At 37.2% G+C, this 17,164-nt stretch overlaps 1 protein-coding gene across 1 annotated transcript in view; it reads right to left on the bottom strand.

Annotated features, from left to right (window-relative positions):
• Positions 1–17,164, bottom strand: part of MOCOS (molybdenum cofactor sulfurase) — a gene marked incomplete at its 5' end in the record, with an annotated part of 196,907 nt that overhangs the window by 43,964 nt on the left and 135,779 nt on the right. The window contains one exon of the mRNA XM_057379247.1: positions 6,844–7,043. Coding sequence (XP_057235230.1) covers positions 6,844–7,043 — 200 coding nt within the window. The remainder of the gene's footprint in view (positions 1–6,843; positions 7,044–17,164) is intronic.

The raw sequence follows: 17,164 nt of genomic DNA, 5'->3' as shown, positions 1-17,164 counted from the left end.
GATTGATTTCAAATAGATTAAATGTAGTAGGAGGTATCCCCCCCTCATTGCCCATTTTCTCCTGTGGGATGTGATATGAATTTCCAGACAAGTACTGTCGATTTCTAGACAAGCACCAGGTTCTGGTCAGTCTGATGCAAGTCACCTGCTATCAGCTACCTGTGCACRGGATATGCTGTAGCTCATTTCTTTTTTTCACTCCTCTAATTCACATGTTGCCRTTGCTCTAATTCTGTACCTATACACCATGTGTACAGTGGGCTGGAGGTGATCTTCTAGTGAAACTAAAAATACTGTCTAAGACACAAACAGCAATTATTTTAAGAAATCTAMCCACTTCAGGTACGGGTCCCTTTTATTGGGTAACAAGAAGCAGTGATATGAATATGTATTGAACCAGCTGTGTGTGTATACAAATGTATCCGGCACTTGATAGCTGAAGATTTGATGGTATTTAACATATTTTCTCTTCACTCCTGTGAGGTTAGAGTAAATTGGGAAGAATTGAGGCATTGAATCTCTCAAGGTGACACTGAAAGCCTATGGCAGAAGGAGGGCATTTCACTTGGCTGTTGCCAGGTCCTGGTTACTAATCTGGGTCCAGCTAAACAATTCCTTAACATATTACCAAAGGAAAAGGAAGCTTTTAAAAGAGAATATTGAGAAATTAAAGCAAAGAAAGTGTAATTGCAGTATGAAAGCACTTCCAGGTCTAGCTACCACTATGATATTTACCTAGAGCAGGTATTTTTTTGTGCATTTCTCATCCTGCCTCACACCACTTTGCCCCACAGATCTGTCCAAATACAAACAGCTGGAATAACTTCTACCTGCAGATACTGCTTTGTCTCTTCCCTCACCACACCTCACCCATACAACACTGCTTCATACTGCTTGTCCAATTTCTCCCCCCTTTGGATGCCTGAAATCCTCTTTTTTTCTGCTTTTCTGCCCAAACTGGTGTCTCATTCTTTGCCCAGTACATGTAATAATGGACTTTAGCTGTACTGTGAGRAATTTAGTTAAATTACTAGGAAATATTTTGTAATACTGGATATAGCTAAGTTTCAGAACAAAGTGCCAAAAGTAAGAAACATTTAAATCAAGATGACCATGCRATTCTAAGATATATTTTTCTCTCTCCACATCTCAAACCACAGGGTTGAATTTGGCTTGACTGCTAAGCTGCTTACAAGACAATTCACTAACATAGAATGCTTTGGAAGTGGGGCATAGAAGCATAAGTGGGGTCAAAAGGAAAACAAATTTTGTTTATTAGGAGAGTCTCATTCTGATTTTGCCTTCTTCAAGCAGGGTRCTAATAACACCAAGGTTGYGGGTTTTATCCCCATATGGGCCRTTTTCTTAGGGTTGAACTTGATGATCCTTGTGGGTCCCTGCCAACTCAGAATATTCTGTGACCTGGAGCTAATGATTATACTCCTAACTGCTAGCAGAAAGAAGCTATCAGAGTACAGAAGGTGTCAGAGTGGCTGAATAATAATAAATTCTGATGGAAGACCCTGGTCTACACTTCAGAATGATAGAAAGCAAGGGAGGAAAGGAAAAAACCCAACAGTGGGTCATTGAGTCAATCCTTACATTAATTCAAGGGTGGCTAAAGTAGAGGAAGGTGAATGAGACAGTGGCACATGCCATAATAAGAGCAGTGATTAAACTGATTATGGAAGATTTTATAGATTTGAACTGAAGGGACACACACTAGAAGTTGTCACTTGAGAAATGTTGGTTTTTTTTCTTTTAATTGAGAAATGGGTGAAAACTCAAAGTCTAGATCTCCTTTCACTCTATCTGGATTGATGAGGGTGAACCAGGACATGCTAAAACAGGCTCCTAGACAAAACTGATGATAATCTATGTGAGCAGGGTTCTCAGCCTTGAGAGGCACAACTCATTCATATGCAACACTGCAGAAGAGCCTTCCTTAGCAAACCAAAATGTTTACATTCYCTGCCTTTGGCAGCTATTCCTGTTATAGCAGTTTGTCTATCACACACAAGTGTGAAGTGGTAGGCAAGAAGGCTGAGACTGCTAATGGACTGATGCTCATTCCCTTCCTGACAGGATTTTTAGGGGACATGTCAAGCATACCGAGTGGACTTTTGTAGGTGAGCCAATCACGTTACTTGTGCTTAGGTTCAGGCTCCAAGCAAAGGAGGGAATGTGAAAAAGCAGAGTAGAGATGGATGCTGGTAATCCACAGCTGAGATGTGAAATGATGGCCATTTTTCAAAAGACAGCCATGATGGTTTGCTCACTTTTTAAAGCACATTACTGGCTTCATTGCATGTAGGAGGAGAAAAAATTATTGTCTCAGAAGATCAGAGTGGAAAAATAAAAGATTTAAAAAGGGAAGGACTATTTTTCACTGGTGGCATAATCATGAACGTAAAGGTGTGGCTGGGTAAGAGCGCTCCAATGCACACAATTCAACAAATATTGCAGTTAAAATTCCATCTGGCCATCTGTGTCTCCTACCTCTTTCCCCTCTTCTGGCTTTCAAACTGACTTTCTAGAATAAAATGTGAAGGGATTATAAAATTACTCTGCAATTATCTACTGAATGTACAAAGAGAATTTCACAAGTCTCTTCTCCCTATCAAAACAAAGAGAAATTTTTTTTCATAATATTAGCATAAAAAGTCTCCCAGAGCAGAGATGGGGATATTTTTTCACAGCTGCAAATATGAAGAGAACATACAACATTTGCACTTTGACCCAGTTTATAAGAAATACATGTTTTTATGTGTGTAGGACTGTTGTTTCAAATCTATGTTGTTGTCTTACAACCGTTCCATCTCTTCAGCATTCAAAACAAATTGGACTTCATAGAGTCCTGTGCAAGATTTTGCTAACAAAAAAAAAAAAAAAAGGCAAGGATGCAAATTGAAGCTGAGTCATTGCTGTCAGTGTTCCTGAGTCTGGAAAAGACTGGAGGATGACAGAACACATGACATTCATATATGGTGAAGGCTGCAGATATTCATTGCTAATAAATGTGCTGCTGCTGATTCGCTGTGTGAAGAGTTTGCTGCATTAGCTCAGCAACAGGTAAATGTCTATAACGCCATTTTTTGTTACATCACAACCCCTTTTTAAAGTCTTGGACTGAGTGCTTCTCGTTTTTTGGTAGCCTCACAAAGAAGCAGAAGATTGACAGTTTGCTGCTTTAATGTCAACTCTTCTGCTTCCATCCTGCAGAGGTCATTCATCCCTATCCTGCACTTTCACACCTTTCCAAATTACCAGTCTGTCATCTGTCCACATTTCATTAGCAGCAAAAACTACAATGCTGGGGAATTATCCATTCTTGACTAGACAARTGTCTAAGAAGAAGCCATTTGGCAAAAAGGCCATCTTTATGTCCTGGGCCTGTCAAGTACTCGTCATAATTCAACCYCTGTTCATCACAGGGGCTTTTTGATGCTGCAGTGCAAATAAATACACAACAAAATGACAGAGGTGCTACTGCAGAGGACAGGCATCTTGCGTGAAAAGAATACAGGTGTCCTCCCAAGAACATATTACTACCAATAGGAGTCTATGAGACAGCTTAACTGAAGGAAATAACTTTCATGGAAAGTATCTGGTGCTGCTCAAAGAAGAAAAATTAATGCAGCTTTAGTGCTCAAAGACAASAGGTTTATGGAAATTTCAAAACTGCAGTAGTTTTATTTCTAGATAAAGAAATGTTTAGCGAAAAAGCTAAAGAAAAACCAAAGCCTTGAGTGACGATGTTTAGAGTCTGCAAGACCCTCTTATTTAATTGTTTTAATTACCATTTAGAGCAAAACCCCCTAAAACCCATAATTAAGCTGTCAGTTATACCAATGATACATGTAKTATACAAAACAAGTTTATTCTATGTATAATATTTTAAGACAGTATTACCCTTCAACACTCACAAAGAAACATTTAAACAAAAAAGCAATAACATTTCTACTAACTTCCACAATTATTTCACTCCCCACCCTATCACTTAACATCTACATATTCTATATCACATATATTGGGACAGRAGGCTGTAAAGATTGCTGCCATCTCTGAGAGTCTGATCATGGTGTGGTTATTTGCTTCTCACTTTAATAAAATGCTTTCATTTCCTCTTCAGTGCTGCAATGAAGTTTTACTCAAAGATGAACCYGAGATCGTGGCTATTTCTTCTTGGTGCAATTGACCTCAAGTATGTAATTTAAGAATGTTTGTGTTTAGTGGCATAATCTTGTTAGTTCTGGTAATTAAACTAGTAACACTGAGAAATGGATTTCAATCATATGATTGAAAGGTAAGAATAACTTTCTTCCCCATTGCTGCACAGATGAAAGACATAATTTTTTCTGTTTTCATTTTTCAGCAGCAGTGTTACATGTCTTGCATTTCACTACATGCCTTTCACATCCTAAATATCTTGGGCTTAGTTCAGAGTTTTGAATATCATGCCAATTATGCAAATCTTGAGGCTTAAATGTAAGCTTGGTATCCTCTGAAGACAGTGTCTACTTATGAAGGCTTTCTTGCCAATCTGAAATGTTCCAAATAAACTGYTCCAAGCCTACTCATAATATTTTCTCTGGAATCAGGCATATTGTCCTTTTCAAGCTACCAGATGTTAATGTCCAGTCACACTGTGCCCTATAATAGACAAGAGGCACATAACAATTGCCTGTCAGAAAGATAAATAGAACTGGTTCAATGCCTGGTTATRAGTAATTAATTATAGATGGGATATCATCCATAAAGGAATAGGATGTTCTATCATTTCTCTTTTAATACACTTGCTGAAAGACAACCTGAGTCATTAACTGGTGTCCAGTAGTAGTAGGTATGTCAGATAGAAATGCCATCCAATTTTCCCTTCACAAAAAAATTCTCCAAAATATTTTCTGGGAGCCTTCTGAAACCATGTTATCCTAACTCCACAAGATTGCATTTGGAGACTGCCCAGTGAATTCACATGAATGTGCAGACCACAGACATGGCCAAAGCAGAGGGCACAATTTCATTTCCAAACCATTACCAAAAGCATTGGATTTAACTTTTATTTGAATAAACCTATCTCATTTTAGACATGTATGCAGGTAAGCAGATGAGATTACATTGTCAGTTGGATGAATATTACTTTCTGTCATTTGCATTTTCTTTGGAATCATAAAGAAGAAGCAGAAAAGATTTTTCTCCCCCATAATTTCCACAAGGTGTCTATGAAAGAATTTCATTCYATAAAGAAGCCAATTATATACATATCACATATATTGTAGCTTTGGAAGGAATAGTGCTGCTGCTTGTTAATTTCTAAAAGTCATTAAATTGCACATTATTTTAATTAAACAAAGTAATCGAACAGGCACTGCAGATGTGACTGGGATGCATTTGAAAATTTTATAGTTCTTCATTCTACGCACTCAGGCCAGAAATTACAAGAATCTGGTGAACAGCACAATCCAGATGACATACATGAATAAAGAAGCGTTTTATGAGCAGCCACTGCAGCAAACAGGCACAATGGATTCATAAGATTATAAAAGAATTTTTAATTTGAGGGTACAGTGGAATTTTAAAAAGTGAAACATGGATGAGCCATTTTTACTACGAAATTGTGAAAACCAGAAATMAAAATAAAGGTTTTGGTTTTAACCAAAGAAAAGAAGCAACACTAAAGCGTTTGGGGAGTTTTACAAACTCAATTGTGTTAATGTCTCCAATTTTCTTGAACATTGTCACACCTATTGAAGGCCACATAAATGACTAATTCACTCCTCAAATGGGGGACTGCTTTGAAATTAAATTGGTGAACATTTGCCACTATTTGGTAGCATTGTCTAAAAGCTGAATCACTATATATTTGACTATCCCATGTTCATCAGGTAAATGCGTTAAAAAAGGTAAAACTCCAYGCTTGCAGGCTACAAAGCAAGTGCTTCACTTCTGTTCTCCCTTGTGAGAAATGGATCTCTTCTAGTATTCTTGTAGACATATCTCCATGTTCCCCTCATTATCCTGTTCTCTCTGGCAGCCAAGGAAAAAACAGAATGAAGCAAAACAAGAGCACTGTGGTTTTTGTGCCTTCTGCTGATGAGCAAGTGAGCTGATCTTCCCTCTGTGACCCACTGCCGACACGGTGCACAGCCACGGTCACAGTTACGGTCACACACYATTACCTCTCCACTGAAGGGATAAAAGTTTAATGGAAGTTTCATCTTAAAGCTACTAGGTATACCTGACGGATAAAGGTTAAAAAAGCTGCTGAGAAAGACAGCATTCAAGGATTTCTTGAGCTTGAATCTCACTCTTTACACTGACCATTCAATTTTATTCCACGCTTCCTTAGGAAAATTACAAGAATGTAATTGTTAGAACTGAAGGGAAAAGAGAACTCCTCTTTCATTGCTGCCTTCAATATTCTGAGATCTAATTTCACGTGTATGTCAAAGCTCCAAGGCAGTCTCTTTATCAGCTTTTCCAGACTTGCTCTTCAATTCCCAATTTTGAGTACTCTAGAGAAGGAAGCCAACAAAAATCAAACTGCCTAGTCAATGTATCCTGTTAACARCCCACTTCCAAACTTCCTACTTGTGGAGTAGTAAATCTGTAAGATATTGCCTCTGGCTATTATGTRTTTTGTATTGTGCTAGCACTATTTATTGGATTCTCTTTCTACTGCTTTAAAAATGGTGTATATGTGGTGTAGAGCTATGAAGAAACAAACCCAAAACCTCAGAAGGGACTACTATGAATAAAATACTTCTTTTAGGGTAAAGAATTCATTGTGAATATGCTTTAAATGCAACCATAAACTCAAGTTAAGACAGGAGAAAAACATACCTGTGAAAAGCCGAGCACTTCTCCATTTTCATCAAGCACGTTAAAATTAATGATTGGACCTTGGACATCAGGATTGCTGAAATCTGTATCACTGTAAATACGTACCACAGGAGCCCCATTGGCATATTTTAAGTTAGACAGCACAGTATAGGTGTAGTGAGCTAATGTGAAGGTATGCTGTTTTATTTTCTCCATTCCACCTATAAAAGAAAAGTGCAGCTATATGTCAGGTGCATGATTTTTATGGCAATGTAAAAAAAGGATGATTTTTCAGAATGATGTAGCTGTGAGACAATTAGCACAAAATTGCTAGTTTTGTGTTTCTTTAAATACACATACAATTTTTGAATGTTTCTTTACTTATATAAAAGTTTCAGAAGTACTTTTGCACCAAAGATTTATTTATAGTTAATCTGTAGAAAGCTGTAGAAAGCTGAAGTTATACTGAAATGGATTACATGAATTACAAGATATATAGTTCCAGTCTATACATAAAACTAAGATGTTCTGGCATGAATAAATTGAAAAACAAGTTTTTCTCCAGATCTGGCTCTGCAAATCAAGGAAATAAAGCATGGTTTCTAACACAACACAGAAAGGGAACTCTCATGTCAAAGACAAAATAAAAATAATAAAATTCTAAATGTRATGAGAAAACAAAAATGCCATTCGGCAAGGAATTTATTTGAATAATGAAGAATTGTTCTTCCAAGACTGTACTTCTTTCTATAGAAGAAAAAGGACATTTTGAAAGGACATTCATTGACTCCACCCATGCAATCTAGGGGCTCAAGAGAAACTTTGCAGACAAATTTGCACAGAACCTGGCCTGGAAAAAGCATAAAGAAGAAATATAAGTTTCTTTAATTTTTATTTTTTTTTTATCTTGCTACACTGTGCAGCTTAGAAAAGGAAACTGTAGAGAATTCCTGACAGATRAAGGTCTCTTGTACATTTCTACTCTTTGAAGAGAGGTTGTCTCTTCGCTAGATGTCCCYATTGAAGTGGTATCTATTATGCACACTGGGCACTGCACCATGGTGGGTCTACATCGTGTGGAACAGATCAGAAGAGGTAAAGAATCACTTCCCAAAGAACTCTTCAAGCAGAAAAGCGTTTTTCTTTCCAGGTTTTAGATCTAGAGTGTTTCCTGTACTGCTTAGTATCCTATTTGAGGCACATGAGCATGTTTCACATTTTATTTTACCTTTTTTTTTTTTATTAATCTTTGTAACTACAAATCTCACACTTCAGTGCATGTCACTTTTATATCTGAAAAGTTCCACCCTTAAATAGAAATTCGTAATCTTGTTGACTTCTGTGCCTTTATTCATAACAAGACTGTTCCCTTTATGAATGTATATAAAGGAAAAAATTAAGATATATTTTTCCTGACATGCAGAAGAATTGTAGCAGCACAGCATCTGTTATTYCACTTTTCTTTGAGTTTCTCTATTATGTGCTATCTCCTTTAGATAAGCTGGGAGAGCAGACATTAAAAGCATAAAACCAGATTAGATATAAGGTRGAAGTACATCTTTTGGTGCTGAAGAATAATAAAGAGGAATGAGATATTTAATGAGATACTAGCATGCAAAGCACTTGCAAGGAACCATGCCAGAAGCTAATCAGTGCAATTTCTAGATGTTAGCCACAGCAAACTTGGCAAGCTTCTCTAGAACATTTTGATCTGAAAGATGATTTGTATTTTCAGAGTCTTTGAGAATAAAAGATTGCCTAGTCAGAAATATCCCAGTCATTGTTGGATAGAATTTCAGAGCCTTGAAATAGCAAAAAAGAAAACCAAAATCACACACACAAAATTTATTTCTGAGCATTTGCCAGAGAGTAGCTGTCTTAAGAGAAGTGACTGCCTTGTCAGCTTCTGAGATGTCTATAATCTCCTGATTCAGAGCTTTTCCAAATTGTCAGGAATCTTTTAATAGAAGATTAAACTACTGTCCTTGTGCCTGGTTGAAGAAATCTCTTATTCAGAAATTTCAGTCACTCATTCACAGTAATCATCCTGCTATCATTTCTATATTGTTTTCAGCTATTATCCTTTAAAGTTTTTTAATCACATTTCCTTGTTCATTAGCGAAAAGCTGATGAGCCTTCTAATTATTTACTCTGACAAATCCAAATTCAATAGCCTGCAGTTGCTTTCCTGCCCCATGATTGGAGAAAGGAAGCTGTGTTGCCAGGGCACCATATTTTTAAGTAGCAGAATAGGTGGTAATTAGGTCTGATGTCACAGAAAACCTTGTGGAAAAACTGCCAACAATCTGTAGTTTATTCTGACAGAAAAAGGGATATATTCAGAAAATAGCTGTGATTTATTTTTCTTTTGTTCAACAAAATTATCTATACTGCCTATTGCATAAATCCAGTGCTTACCTCATCTCTGTTCTAGGGAAAAGAATGTGAGGAAGAGCAAATATAAACCAGARCAAACCTTTGGTCTCTAACATGATCTAAGGACTTGCATTATTGCATCTAGTCTCATATTTAGGGTGACAACAATAAAATTATTTTCTTGACTGAGCCTAAGTTAAATGAGAAAGTAGTTTTCTATATTGTGGTTGACTTGGTGTTTATTAGTTTATTGCACTCCTGCATTTTATCTTTTCTCTATACAGAACTCAGGTTTTATGACCAGTTCCTTAGCTCTGAACACTTAGAGATTCTTCCCCTGGCTGCCTGTTTGACATATCATAAGCCTTTTGAAAGACAATTCAGAAMAATCATCAATACCTCACCTCCAGAAGGTGCTAGGAAGGATTCAAGTGCCCTGACTCCTTCTCAGTTTAGGAATTTTATTCCTTATCACTGCTTTACTTCATTAAGGTGAATCAAATCTAGTTGATCCTAAAAATTATTTTAAAATTAAGAAAAATCTATGCATTCTGTAATTTGGATCAGAATAAATCCAATGTCTAAATTACATCAGATTAAGTCTATCTAATATCATTCACTGTATTTATGTATGTAATGTGTATAGGAACACACTCAGCACAAAGAATACTCACATCTGCACCCATTAGTKACTTCTACCTATAGCAGAAATGTAAGGACTTCTCTGTTAAAAGGGAAACTTCTCCATTTCTGTGGATTAATATGTCCCTTAYTACCTTGTCCCCACATTCATTTTTTGACATTACATTAAGCCAGACATAATCACCTAATTAATTCTTCATATCAAAAGCACCAGAGTTTTCACACAAATTGTTTTCACAATGAATTCCATATGCTTTTGCAGTGGTAAARTTTTTGAGCAGAAGAGACTGACAAAGAAACCTTTGTACTTCTGTGCACAAACCTCCTTGCCAAAGTATTCTAACAAACGTTGTTATGCTGTTAGGTTGAGACGCTGTTACACCTCATATTGCTGAGGTATGTTTGCCCACTACAGCATCCTGATAGCTCAGCACCATCTCAGACCATCTCATCTTATACCTCAGCTTGGGTATTGTTATGAAATGACTACTGTTCCAGTATGGAAAATTCAGATTACCACTGCACTGGATAACCCCCAGATAAATTCATAATGTCAATTCTTCCACAGGAATTGTATGTGTACACATGCCTATCCACAGAGACTGTGGGGCAGTTAGATCATCCGGAAGAGAAGGGAAAGTTATGTCACATTACAAGAAGGTACAAATAATGAGAATTCAAACAATTCACAATTGTCATGAGGGTAGAGTAAACCCATTGCTTGTCTTGCCTGGTGATAACATCTTGTACTTGAATTACCTCTGTCTTGTTAGCTGCTTGTTCTCTGCAAAATAGAACAAACTTCTATTTTTCCAATGGAATTTTGTCTAATCAGAGAGCTCTGAGATATACAGATTTTCAATAAGTATTCAGAAAAGAAGAATTCTGAGTTAGCATAGACCTGGCTTTGCATTACATAATGACAAACATGTAATGGCATATAGTCTTCTCTCTGAAAGAACCAGGATTTCAGCAGCCCAAATGTTCAAATATTAGTTCTTCCTGAAATAACTGCAGACAAATAGGTGTAGGTCAACACCTATAAAAGATTTTGAATTAAGAGATTAAGATACAGCAGAGACTGAAAATGAGCCTCTAGAATGAAAGCYCTGGTGCTTAAGGTTTTCAGGCTGTACTCTGAAATCTCTGTGACCTGCATTCAAATACATTTTTCATCTCTCTTATTATGAGAAGCTAAATACTGGGGATAAGGAAGGAGAGCAASATAAAACAAATATACAATTATTGCTCTAACTCAGTGTGAAAAAGGCACAGAAATTGAGGTTTAAGCGACAAATTCTCTATCACTCCAGTAAATCCAATCTCACATATATCTATGGGTAGGAGAAAGATCAGTGTGATTCATTATTCATCAGCATCTGCTAACAGATAGCAATGAGGCAGGGCAATAATGAGCTGAAATCTCACCAAACCAATCAGCAGGGAGTGAAACCAAGACGTAGCCACCTTCTACTGAATCCCAAATGAGACAGATCACCAGGCAGGACCTGTGAGTCAATGTGCTAAGGAAGCCATGGAACCTGGATATCCTGTCACATTTGGAGTCCTTCCTTCACTTCCTYCAAGAAGCGTAGGATTAATTTCTGAGCTTTTTTGGTTGTTATTTTGTGCACAGAACTGGATGTCTCTGTCTGAGGTCTGTCACCTACTTAGTGTTATAGTCCCCACAAAAAATCTCTTGAGGATGAACTTGGTAACAGTAGATTCATACAGCTCCTTTGAAATTTGAGTGCTTCAGCTTTAAATCACATTAAACAATGTATTCCAACCACTGCTGTTCTTTAGAAATCCTGTTTTAAGCAGAATGCTGCAAACATGAAAATCAAGTAGTTGTAAGATGATTAAACTCCCTGCCCACAAAGTGCAACCCTGAAATGTTATAAATACAATACAAAAAAAGAAGAAAATATAATCAACTTGATCAGTCATCCTTTGGTAGAGCKTCTATATTTATCAATAAATATACTAAATATACCCACTCCTGGTGGTTTTCCCCCTAAATTATGAGAACAGCTGTCCTAAGTAAGACCAAATCTAGCTACTGCCTGTTTCCCAGAGGGAGGAATAACAGATTCCTAGAGGGAAAAATATATGAAAAAAACACCTAATTTCTAATCAGCTACTATGAAATAAACAAAATTGATATTAAAAAAAACCTCCCCAAACACAAAAACAAGTTTACAGGTTGGCTAACGGCAAACAAACATTAGTTTCAAAAACAGAACTAAAGCTGTAAAACCCCTTAGGGAACATTTCCTTGGCATCAACAGAAAGGAATTCTGATATAAGAGCACTGCAATATTGGTCATAATTGTTACCAAATCTCATAATTAAATTTAAAATAAAATACTTTAAATCAGCTGATTCATAAAAATATCCATCATCCACGCTCACAGAGAAGGTGTAAGGCATGGACGGAATGAAAGCCCCTCATTCAYACTGACTCACATGACTGGTCCGATCAACTTGATCTGTAAAACACATATAATAAAAACTGGTTTGGGGAACACAAATTGGGATGGATCATAATTGTTTCTGCAGCTGAGCTGACTGCATTTGAGAGCAAGAACAGTAAAATATGTCCCCAGATGTCATTGATACTTCTRAAAATGTAATACCTTGCCATGCAGGCTTCTTTCTAAAGTCATGATATAACAAAAAGAATTACATAAAAAGAAAATTTCAGTTATGAAACTATGTTGTGTTTTTTTTTTCCTTAAAACTACATAGTTTTATTTTAAAGTACATAATGAACTGGAAGGAATCCATCTCACAAGATCAGCATCCAGATTGAAACTTCAAATGGACTCCTGCAACCTAATTATGTACTTTCTGTGTGTCCAAAACAGAGAGCCATGTTACACTCTCAACACAACTAAATCCATGCAGAATTCAATGGGTAATAGGGGGACCTTTTACTCTCTCAACACTAATTCTTTGTATAATAGCTTAAATCCTTTTATTCTCCTCCTTCTCCCACACCATCTCAATAGTTTAAGACTGTGGGAAGCAACTGCTTAATCCTCTATTCAGAATGTTATACTGAAACCAAACATGAAACACATATTTGGTGTTTATCTTAATGAACAGAAGGCTCTTTGATGCCCCATCTCCCACTTCTTTAGAGMAGCTAATTCAAGCTCTGTTTTCACACAGTGAGGGGAGTTTGAAGCCTTTGTTCTAAATTAAATGAGCAGCACATTCTGAAAGAAGCAGCTCCTAATTTTCAAACATCATAAAGAGGAATACTTTGCCTTCTTTTAAAATTTCTTGGGAGTTGCATGAGAGTGGGAAGTTGTACATGCCAGCTGTCTGACTCACTTTTAGCATAAATATTTTAATTACAGGTACAATTCAATTTYGGTTAACTGCTTGTTGGACTAATAGCTATCTTAAAATTCAAATAAGCTCCAGGTAAGATACATTTAATTTACTGTTTGCAATTATGAGATTTCTTTTTCAAGCCAGGGGACGGTATGTGCATCTGTCCACCCTTTCTTTTCTTCCATGTGCCCAAGCCATACTCTCAGCAGAGGCAATAATTTGGATGACTTTTCAAATCATAAAACCAGCAACATAAAAGATGACTGGGGAGTCTTTCTTAAAAAGGCAGAGTGCTTTGCACACCTCATGGAAGCAGTGTTCAAGCTGTACCTCCAGAGTGCTGGATGACATGAGCCCACAGAGATTTCTGTGAGAACGACAGAATCATCTCTAAAAGTACGYATTTATGCGATACTCACATTTTACCTTGAAAGGCTTTATCTCCCAAGGTTTTTCTCAGTCCAGCAGAACAACTTCTGCTGATGATTCTGTCATCTTAAGGATGAAATGCAAGAGAAGCTTGCACTATAAAAGCACATGAATTCTCCTGGCAGCTGTTAGAAACCTGAATGTTACATACAGGTCTGTTTTCTGCTTTATTATGAAATGTCTCTGTCCTTTGTTTAATGGAGCCTGCTATGCACAATTCCTTGTTGTCAGCATGTGGAAGCTTTACTGCTGCTTGTTCCCTGGAATTTTTAACTCTCAACAACTAGTCTGCTACTATAAGGCATAAAATTCTGTCTGAAGGCTATATCACAAGAATTTAGAAAATGTAAGATGGGACAGTAAGCCTTATGTTTTCAAGCCAATAAAACTAACTTGACCCTGATTTTGCATGAACAATTATTAATTTATTTATTTTCTAACTTACTCATTTGAGTCAGCAACAACTTTCTAATCACTGTAACATAGCTGGAGGAGAAACTTTGTCATCTTCTGCTCAGCTAAACTGATACTATCATTTGGTCTGCAGTTAAGCTGATTTCTTCCAAAAAACAAATTTTCTATAAGACCCAGCCACCAATACTACTTGACAGTCTCATGATTTTCTAATGTCTCCGCAGTTTTGTGGATTGTTTGTTTTGTTTTCCCCTGAGGGGAGGTGCAGTCCAATGGACACAAACAACTGCACCAAAAATAAATGGAATATAAAGAGAAATCCATATGGGATGGAGGGGGAGGGTAGGAGGGTGCTGTGGGAGGAAATTTCTCCCTTAGCACCAAGAGAATCCTTTAAAATATTCTGAAAACCCTGGCAGCTTCTTTCTTTTCCCTCCTAGGATGACAGATCCCAATCTAAAGCCTCGCTAGGAGATAAATCATTTCTGCCTCAAAGCTCACCATGCCTGCATTAGGTGAAGAAGGATGGCTAATGCTGTGCCCAAAACTCACACCTCAGCACCCATTGGTTTGACTCTGTCTTCCTATAGGTTTTGTATCAGCAAAACACTGAACCTAACATTGTTGGAATGTCTCTGTTAGTGAAACACTTTGATGCCCAAGGCAGCATATCAATTTGCAGTACAACTTTTTTTTTTTCACTCATAATTTCAGTTGGACAACTTTCCTCTTATTCTCTGATGATCTCTGAATCAAGGTTTTTATTGCTAATGCATGAAGCAGTGGGGATGCTCCATCTCTGCTCTAGTGCAGCCTTTGTATCCCACTCTTTCTAAGGCTCCACAGAACTTTCCCATCATAGCAATAGAGAAAATACCACAAGTTTGTTTCATTAAACTAAGAATCACAATACACTAATAAAAAGATTCCAGAGGACAAATCTTAAAGCATGATGCTGAATAGTGATGGGACAACAACAACAAAAAAATCACTCAATTTTCTCATCTGTATCTGAAACACTCAGAAATACAGGAATTCAGCAAAATAATTTCTATCAATTTTTATTAAAAGAACAATATCTTTCCTAGATAAATTTTRGATTTATTGATATTCATTATTTTATCATAACCTGCAAGGATGCTTTGCCATTTGCTTTGCATTCTCAGACTAGGTCTCTGCTGGTACTGTTATAATAAGAATAATAGCTACCACGGAATGAAGGCTGTTATTAATGAAACAGTGGTAATAAAGAAAATATAATGAATTATAAAAACAGCCTTGAAATTTCCTTGATTTGATGCCTTAATCATAAGGAAGCCTGCAGTCAATATTTAAAAGTGGTCTGAATTCTGGAACCTCATGCTAAACTGAATCACGCCAGGACTACTCCCAGGCTTTTTAACCAGGTTAACATTGTTTTAACAATTATCTACACTAACACCACAAGAGAGACCTAGAGCTAACATATAATTTTTTAAATGTGATTTTTATAGACCCTGCCCCGAGGTCACGGCATTAAATCTGCTTTACCTCAGTCACGGCTCTTATGAGGACCAAAAGGTGACCCACTGACACACTTTGCTGTCTTTGCAGACTGGACATAGCAGGCTCAGACCTTTTGAAGTTCATTTCTGAGTTTGTGAGATGTGTGAATACACGTAACATTGCACATATAATGAAAGGAAAAACTGAGAGCAAAAAGTGGCTATTTGGGTAAAATGTTACACACTCAACACACRGGTTTTGGCAATGATGTTTCCACTCTCACTTCTCAAGAGTTCATAYAATTAAAGTGAGATACCAGTACTTCCTGAAGTATCCCATTGCTGTGGGAYGCTCAGCAATCACTCCTGTAAAACAGTATCAGGTTCTTTTATAAACAGAATGTCCTACAGTCCTGGTTGGCATCAATTAACTTTTGACAGGTGTTGTTGCATTGTTCATTCCTCTGAGGTTCTGGAACCCACCACACCTAGAAGATTGTGTGCTCCCCAAGTCACAGGGCTGATGAGCAATAAAACAATGTGCTGGATTAAGACCGCTGGATTGGTAGTTTTGTAAGCATGGAATAGGTAWTTTACTCAATTGCAAGTTCATTGAGCAGATCTATTTAACAGAAGAATGGAAGAGAAACTGAAGGTAGAAAATGTTAATTTTATAAAGTAATTTATTGTAGGTTTTGCYTCCTGCTAAAGACTGTAGGTAGTGTGATTCAGAAAAAAAATAACCACTCTTGGCCTTACATCAGCTTCAATAAGCTATAACACCATAAATCAGTCAAAATCTGTACTTCAGATTCAGTTCAGAAGACTTGAAATATTCAAGACATGAGCAATTCTTATGTGCACCACTCACTSTCTCATGCTGTAAATCAAGCTCTGCTATGAACTCAGGAGCTGCCTCTGCAGACAGACTTGGRCAAGGTTAAAAGAAAACACTGATGTGAGCAAGGCACTGGTGAAGGATGAGTGCTGCCAGCTCAGAGGGAGCCACTGACAGRGAAAAGAAGCATGGCAGCATGCACTTAGGAAGCCCTGGCCTTTCCCCATGGCAGCTCATTACATTATGAGCTCTGCAGAAAGAAGGGAAAAAGAGCAGAGGTTGCTGCAGTTCTGTCAAATGAGGGWCTTTGCAGTTGAGGTATAAATAGATGGCCTAAAAACCCCCATTTTCCTCATCATTTCAATTTCAGGTGTTTTAAAAACAACAAGGTTCTAGAAATGAAGGTCCAGCTCAAGGCACTGCTCATGAAATTCCATTTTTAAGTAACAAACAAAAGGCAAGACTGCAAAGGTTCACTTCCCATGACATACAGATGGAGCTACAACACACATGTGGTATGGAGTGGCTCAGATTCACTTATGCTTTCCCTTGAGAGACTTCACACTTCAGTTTGTCACCACACATAACAATAAAAACATGTATTTTACTTCCCTGGTTTCTTCGGAGCTCTCAGTTTCCAGAATGCTTTTTCTTAGATCCACCAAATTGGTAATATTGGCTACTGCTCTTCAGAATATTCTATGAAATTCATATTTTCAGATGTTAAAGAAGACTATTACAGCTAATGAAGGAAAAAATTAGAAATCATACCTCTTTTGGTTTGGTTTTTTTTGGTTGGTGGGTTTTGGTTTTG

The sequence above is a fragment of the Malurus melanocephalus genome, unplaced genomic scaffold, assembly GCF_030028575.1.
Source record: "Malurus melanocephalus ecotype Western Australia unplaced genomic scaffold, MMel_1.1 scaffold_395, whole genome shotgun sequence".
Lineage (NCBI taxonomy): Eukaryota > Metazoa > Chordata > Aves > Passeriformes > Maluridae > Malurus > Malurus melanocephalus.
The sequence above is the reverse complement of the archived record's forward strand: the minus strand, read 5'-3'. Positions and strand labels throughout refer to the sequence as shown.